This window comes from Microtus ochrogaster, chromosome 16 (assembly GCF_000317375.1).
Source record: "Microtus ochrogaster isolate Prairie Vole_2 chromosome 16, MicOch1.0, whole genome shotgun sequence".
Taxonomy (NCBI): Eukaryota; Metazoa; Chordata; class Mammalia; order Rodentia; family Cricetidae; genus Microtus; species Microtus ochrogaster.
In genome coordinates this window covers 52,977,675-52,985,287 of record NC_022018.1, presented here as the reverse complement: position 1 = coordinate 52,985,287, position 7,613 = coordinate 52,977,675, and the positions used below count along the sequence as shown (strand labels likewise).

Genomic DNA, 7,613 nt, shown 5'->3' with positions numbered 1-7,613 from the left:
ACTTCTGGAGCTGGAGAGATGACTCAAAGGGTAAAAGCACTGTCCACTCTTCCAAAGGACCCAGATTCAATTCCCCACACCCACATGGCAGCTCCCAACTGTCTATAATTCCAATTCTAGGGGATCCAGCACCTCACACAGACCAATTGTTAAACTGTTAAAACACCAATTTACATAAAATAAAAATAAATTATTTAAGGGAAAAAATGGCCCTTGTATTAGTGATTGTAATAAGGTTGCTGTTCTTGGGGTCTAGTCAGGCTGTCAGCTTTTAATTCCTTCCCACTCTTCACTTTGTTTTAGAGTTGATCAGGCAAGGAATAAAGCTGGCTAAATGCAGCAACCTAAACTTACATGGAAGAAGCTTTTAGAGTCCCCAGCTTTCCAGAAATACGTTTGAATGCCTGCCCTCTGCCTGATGTCAGTATTGCTGTCTACATTATAAAAGCTAAGAGTATACTTTTTAGTGAAAGCATCTAATTTGTCTTCCTTTTACTCATGTGGCAGAGGGGCCTATGGAATGGAGATCAGTTCCCTCCTGCTTGGAGGCCAAGCCTCAGGCCCCACCTTGGAGCCAGCCCAAGCCCCAGTACTCCCTTGAGCCTCATGTGCTGCTGCCAAGCAGAGTCTGGAAGCTGAACTGCCACGTTCACACACAATTCCTTTACGTTTCTCAAACAGTTGTTATTAATTTAGAAGAGCCTGAGGTTTAAACATCAACCAACACTTTCCACGGAAATCACTTAGGTATACATTTTTCTCCTAAAAACTTGTCTTGCTGAAATTAGTAATTATCTGTAAAGTACACCAGTCCACCCCAGCTTTGGTGTCTGGATGTGCTCTCTGTTAGTGGCTGAACGCATAGATGCTGGCTGCCTTGGCTTTCCATGCCAGAAGTGGCTTACCCAGAAAGTAATCTTCTCTTAAGGGTTGTAATGCATCTTTGTCCCCATGAAACCTTATTTGATGGACCCAGACTGCTTTAATCCAGCCAGTCTCTACAGTCCTAGAAGGATCTGCCCCAAGTCCCAGCCCTAGCCTATGGTGACAGTGGCTCTCTACCCCGGGAACAGCTGCACCTTACAGCCCTTGCTTGACTTAGGTATCACCTGGGAAGCATCTTCTTCGGGCACTGAGGGATACATGGAAGGACCTTTCAAAGGTGGTCTTGAGGCCTAAAATCTCATGATGAGGGCAACTTGGAGTTTGTTCTTCATCCTCTAACCCTATAGTCTCTTCTCACAAGAGCAGACAACAAGGCCACTGCTATGTACATCAGTTATATCTGTTTTTCATTCAAATACCTGGAAAACAAACTTTGTTGTCATGGTGAATATAAATGAGTATATCAGTTCTAATATGCTAGAGCCTCCTAGGTTTTGCTGTGGAAAACTAGCATGCAGACATGTCCAGAGAAGTCATACTATCTGAGGAAATCTGTGACATTCAACCCATTCCTGTTCTCTATAGACATTAACACTGCAACCAGGGAGTCTGATACCTCCACTACAGTATGGGCAGCTGGGTGGGGCCTGGCTCATGTTAAGGATTCGAGCAGAAGCTTATCTGGGTGAGTTGTGAGGATGGACAAGTTGGTACATCTGCAGAAGCAGGATAGCAACCAGTACCCCACATGAGCCTCAACTCAAAAGGCTTTGCTGACACGGAATAAGTCTCCATTATACAAAGCCTTTTAGACACTTGCTTGAGGGCTGTGGTGCTCATCCAAGTCCTGAGGCAAGGAGTCATCCCAAGTGGTAGGCAGGCGGAAATAGAATGAAATTGAAAATGAATCTGTACAGTGATATTGTGAGATCTCAGGAAAGGGATAGCCATGAGCTCCTGGGGTGGCAAAATAGGTAAGGACAAGAGTGGGCACCAGCGAATAGCACATAGAACCCTTTCATCTCAGGCTTCAGAATGTTTCTCCTGGTTTTCTGGATGCTATTTCTTCTAGATGGATCAGACTGTAACCATTTATTTTCACATGCAGGAGAAGTATCCAGATAGTGTGTATCTCTCAGAGGGCACCTGTTCCCACTGCATGGAGATCCGCAGTGCCAGACAGCCAGGGTAAGTCTGTGCAGCAAGAGGTTCTGGGACCAGAACTGTCCATAAAAGAGGCTAAGAAATTACCTAAGAAAGACTAAAGAGTATCCCATGGATAAATAGGTGGAATCACAGCAGATACCAAACAGTGGGCAGATGGACTGCTGTGTAGCCATGAAGGGAGAGAGAAGGTAGGAAGGAGTGCAGGGCTGGAGGAGCTAAATGCTGGCCTTGGGCAGCAAGGGCCTTTGTATATGTATAGCCAAGAAGGTAGAGGTAGGTGTGTGTGTGTGTGTGTGTGTGTGTGTCTGCTGGTATGACAGAGGCAGAAGCAGGAAGCCAGAAGTCACCAGAGCCTCAGAGAAGCCAAAATAAACAGGTGCAGTTCTACACTGGGCACCCAAGACTCTTGGCAGCACTCGCCCACAGCCACTGTCACTCCTGCTTTCCTTCTTCTGCCTCTGTGCTTACAAATGTGCCTGTATGTTCTTCAGGACCTAGATCCTTACACAGGCTGCTGGAGCTGGTCTTTGTCATGGGGTTGTAGTTCACTTCTCATGCCTCATCCTCTAGTGTGGAGTTCTGACTGTATTCATCGGGTCCTGAGGGTTTGGGCTTTTCATTTGTTTCTCCTGCCATATGGCACATGGGCTGCTCCTAGAATAAGAAAATTCCAACCATGAAAAAAGCGTGTGCAGATTTCTGACCATTTCAGATCATTTTCCAGGAACGTCCTCTTGCCTGTCCCATTACTTATCACATTGGTATTGGCCATGGTGTGGGTACAAAGTGTTGCTGTGGCCCAAGTTTCCAAATTGTCCCACAGAACTATCATATGCTTTCCTACATGGTTTCCTCTGTGAGGAGAAGTCTTTAGGAGAAGGTGATCCTGGCCAGCAGAAACCACATGCTCAAAGGCTAATCTTTCCCAATTCCAAAAGCACCAAATATTGCCTTTTTCCAGGTTTGAACTGGTGATTGTTTGGAAGATACAAATAGATGAGGAAGGGAAGGTTTTTCCGAAGCTGGATCTTCTCACCAAAGTCCCAGAACGAGGTAGGACTCCATGATTACAGGCACCCTTTCCGGAAGACTTCTCAGTATACCCAACAAAGCCATCTGAGTGTCTTATCTGGGTTTACATGGGAAGAATCAGAAGTTGAAACTGTCATTAATGTACTTTGTAGATCACCTTTTGAAATACTTCAATCAGTAACCACCAAACAAACAGCACATGAGGACTACTGTCCTGAGGCCTTGCAGACGTGTGGAGCAAGGCATTTTCTCTGCCTCAAAAGTTACTGGTGACAGCACTCTTTGGTCTTCTCCACCCTGTCTCTAGGGCATCCCACTGTGTGGCTATTGGGGGGAAAAGATCTTATTAGACAGGCACTATAAGGTTTCTTACCAGGTGTGTTTTCTTCACAGCCCTGGAGCTGGACAAGAACAAGATCATAGAAACTGCTCCTCTGAGTTTCCGAAGCCTACTAGGAGTACTTGGAATTGAAGCTGCTCTTGACAGTCTGATAAAATTGCTTTGTGTAGAAAATGACTAGCTCCCTGCTAGCAAGCATGTAGGAATAAGATGCTCAGCTGAGGAACATGTGATCTATGCTACATATGAACATTTGCTCTTTTCCCAATGAGAAACCACATCCTTCAAACATGCTTTTGTGTGCTTTAGTGGTAAATTACACAGAACTCTCATAGCATAGAAATAAAGCTTTTCAGATATGTTAAAAGCAACATGCATAGTGCTTTGAACAAGTAAGTTTAACATTTGAGAAAATGTTCCAAAAATGGCTGTCCATTCTCAAACAAGTGTAGAATAGCTATGCCTCCAACCTCACAAGATGGCCCAAGGCAGCATGGGACACAGTCCAGTCCAAAGCCGCCCACCTTGTCTGCATAACATCTCCCAGAAGTCCTAACACTCCTCCTGGTTCCTACAAAAGTAGAACTGTTTGACAGTGATGACTGCATTGTTCCTTTCACTGGGAACTTCACTGAAGACACACCCGCAGTCTAAGTGTGGTACAGGACTATAACACCAGCACACAACAGCAACCCAAATTTAAAGCCCACCCTGGCTACATAGTGAGCCACTGTCTCGGAAAACAAAGGCTAAAGTGTACCTCTATAGTATATGAACAGTTGCCTAACATGGACAAGGCCCCAGCACCACAAAAGAACTACCCAGTTTAAGGCTGTATCATCTCAGACACAGAACTAACATTTGGTGAGTGCCTTCATTACCTGTTGTTATGCTGCCAACATGACAGGTTAGTGTGGGCATCCTGAACTAAGCAGAGCACATCAGAACATGATTAGACAGGGCAATGGTAGCACATGCTTTTAACCTAAACAGATGCAAAAGAAAAAGGAAGGCAGAGTCGAAGAGCTGCCAGGAGCTGCTGGAGAAGCAAGATGTAAAATAACAAGCCACAAGTCTCATGGTAAAATATAAACTAATAGAAATTGGTAATTTAAGCCGGGCAGTGGTGAGGCACACCTTTAATCCCAGCACTCAGGAGGCAGAGGCAAGCAGATCTCTGTGAGTTCTATTGGAAGTCAGCCTGATCTACAAGAGCTAGTTCTAGGACCGCCTCTAAAACTACAGGGAGGGAGGGACGGAAGGACAGAAGGAAGGAAGAAGAGCTAGTTAATAATAAGCCTGTGCTAACAAGCCAAACAGTTTATAATTAATATTAAGTAAGCCTCAGAGTGTGATGGAGGAAGGTCATTGGCTAATAAAAAACTGCCTTGGCCCATCTGATAGGGCAGAATTTAGATAGGCGGAGTAAACAGAACAGAATGCTGGGAGGAAGAGGACGTGAGCTCTGAGGCCATGCTCCCCTCTCCCGGGCAGACACCATGAAGCAAGCTGCCAGGTCAGACATGCTGAATCCTTCCCAGTAAGACTGATGCTACGCAGATTATTAGAGATGGGTTGATCGGGATATGAGAATTAGCCTGTAAGGGCTAGAGTTAATGGGCCAGGCAGTGTTTAAAAGAATACAGTTTGTGTGTTGTTATTTCTGGTGTAAAGCTAGCCAGGCGGGAGCCAGGCAGGACAAAAAGCAGGCCCGCAGCTCCCACTACAAGAGTGGTTATTAGGGAACTGGTAGACAGGAGAGACACTCCACTTACAGATCTGTGAGTTCAAGGCCATCCTGGTCTACAAAGCAAGTTCTAGGACAGCTAGGACTGTTATACAGAGAAATCCTGTCTCAAAAAAAAAAATAATGGGCAGTGGTGGCCCATGCCTTTAATCCCAGCACTCGGGAGGCAGAGGCAGGTGGATCTCTGTGAGTTCGAGGCCAAAAGAAAAGAAAAGGAAAAGAAAAAGAAGCAAGTAAAAAAGAACATGGTTAAGTTTTTACATCAGCAAGGTGTTCCTTCCATGTTCTTTATCCCCAGGAGAGGTTGTTTGTTTCTAGCCACCTATCTTTAGCCTCTTGCTAAATAGTAATTCTCCAAGAGAGACTAGTGTTTCAGCAGTAAAAGTTTCGTGCCCTGAGAGCCTGGGACCCACCCTGAGATCAGTACTGTGGTTTCAGGCGTAACACCTCCACCACACACATGCATGCGTACACATGGCTAGTCTACCTCCAAACCAGTCAACACTGGGTCAAAACAAAACTGAAGGCTGCTTTCCCTGCACATCTAGAGTCATAAGAACATTCAAGCACATGACTCAAGTGAAGGCTATAAGCACATATCCCAGCATACAACCAGTCAAAAGAAAGCCAAGGATCCAAAAGTACAAGTGTCTTTACCTGAGTCTTCAATAGTTAGAATATTAGGACAGAATTTAATAAATTCTATAGGAGGTCGCTTGATCAAACAAGTATAATTCTCAAATTATCACAAAAATTTACAATCAGCAAAATATTTTCTTCATTTTTCACATAGCATTTTCATACAGTTCCGTGGTTTTTACTACTATGTTACAATAAGCCTTCATTTGTCTCTCAAAAGGATGATATAAATAATCAGTCTGTACAGCCTACCATAGGATAAAAAAAATGAAGCCAAAACTCCCAATGATTTCATAGCAGCCAGGCACACTTTTGGTGACCCTAATAAGAATCCTCAGTGCCAGCCAGGAGCCTTCTATAGCCCTGATGAAAACAGCAAGACCCTAGACCCACATACCCAACATGTCCCAGAGCTAACCCCGGGATGAATGTGGTTTAGGAGGAAGGGAACCTTGTTCCTCAACCACCCAAGACACCAGAGTGCCAAGAGAATCCAGGCTATCAGGCACACCCACCCAGCCAACCACAGCAGCTCTGAGTTACAGCTCTGCTTCCAGCCTCTACAGCAGCAATTTCAGGTAGGAAAGAACGCCTCAGCTCCCCCTAGAGTTAAAATCATAATGAAGAATTTAAAAACAACAACAAAAAAGCAATGCTCATGTGAGTGGTGTCCATCCTGACCTGAGTCTTATGTTCCCTGCTGCTGCCCCTTTACAAAGCCGTGGCCTTCAGTACCTCCACAGGGACCTGAGTCTAAACCACTCAGAACCGATGTCCGCACTAACCCCTGACCGCTCTGCAGCAAGGAACTACCCAATGCCTATGTTGATGTGTGATTTGCATTGAAAATGTAACCAGTTAACAGCTGGGAAAGTTCCAGTAGTATCCATGTTTCCTTGAAAATCCAAACGGTAAGATACTCGTGACAATTCAAGTTTTTTATGTCAAGAGTCTGGTGGTAGGAGATCCAAACCTTGGGTCTTAATAATAAGGCTTTTTGCATTAGAGAATTAGACGTGAGCTCTGCTTGGAAGAACTATCCAGGGTGTTTTCCTGGGTTTAACGGACACTTCCACTCTAAGAAAACAGATGGCTTGCTGGGACACAGCACTCACGTCCTACATTCCTTGTCCTAGAAGACTCTAGTGCTCTTCAATTCCTTGTCTCTGAGAGGCAGTCTAACCTCAGCAGGGGTTAAAAGCAAAAACATTCACAGCCAAGTCACCCAACACAACCAAAAATAGCTCTGTCATTCAACTTTCACATTCAAGTTTCAAAGACACCGCAGAGGAAAAAGTTAGACCTTGTGGAGAACTAATGTGCAATCTTCATGTTCCTTGAACCGAGTCGACCTCACAGTGTCATCTTTGGCATGCACAGTCTTTGAGTAATAGTTGACGATCTTGCTGTCCAATTTATACTGGTGAGGAATGCTCTCATAGGGCTTGAGGTCGAGGTCCAGTACAGACACAGAGAAGGCCAGCCGGGACCTTGATGAAGGGATAACAGGCCTCTGGTCAGAGCTGCAAGTAACAAGAGAATTTCAGATTACACAGACCCTCAGGCCCTCCCAGCCCAGCTTTCAGAGCACCCATTCTGTGTCTGTATGCATCTCCTGTCTGGGCAGCTTCAAACACTAGCACAGGTAAGTAAGTGACTGCTAGGCCACAGGCCAGTACACTGTCTGGGAAGAAGGTTTAAAAGAACCGAAGGTGGCCGGGCGATGGTGGCGCACGCCTTTAATCCCAGCACTCGGGAGGCAGAGGCAGGCGGATCTCTGTGAGTTCGAGACCAGCCTGGTCT

The 7,613-nt window shown here is 45.3% G+C and overlaps 2 protein-coding genes across 2 annotated transcripts in view; one reads left to right on the top strand and one right to left on the bottom strand.

The window, feature by feature from the left end:
* The window catches only part of Cenpp (centromere protein P), a 198,050-nt gene extending 194,255 nt beyond the window's left edge, over positions 1-3,795 (top strand). Inside the window, exons 6-8 of the mRNA XM_005355172.3 lie at positions 1,994-2,073; positions 3,014-3,105; positions 3,478-3,795. Of these exons, the coding sequence (XP_005355229.1) occupies positions 1,994-2,073; positions 3,014-3,105; positions 3,478-3,605 (300 nt within the window). The 3' untranslated portion in view covers positions 3,606-3,795. The remainder of the gene's footprint in view (positions 1-1,993; positions 2,074-3,013; positions 3,106-3,477) is intronic.
* Positions 3,796-6,735: 2,940 nt separating this feature from the next.
* Positions 6,736-7,613, bottom strand: part of Ippk (inositol-pentakisphosphate 2-kinase) — a 44,016-nt gene continuing 43,138 nt past the window's right edge. Inside the window, exon 12 of the mRNA XM_013349140.2 lies at positions 6,736-7,333. Within this exon, the coding sequence (XP_013204594.1) occupies positions 7,108-7,333 (226 nt within the window). The 3' untranslated portion in view covers positions 6,736-7,107. The remainder of the gene's footprint in view (positions 7,334-7,613) is intronic.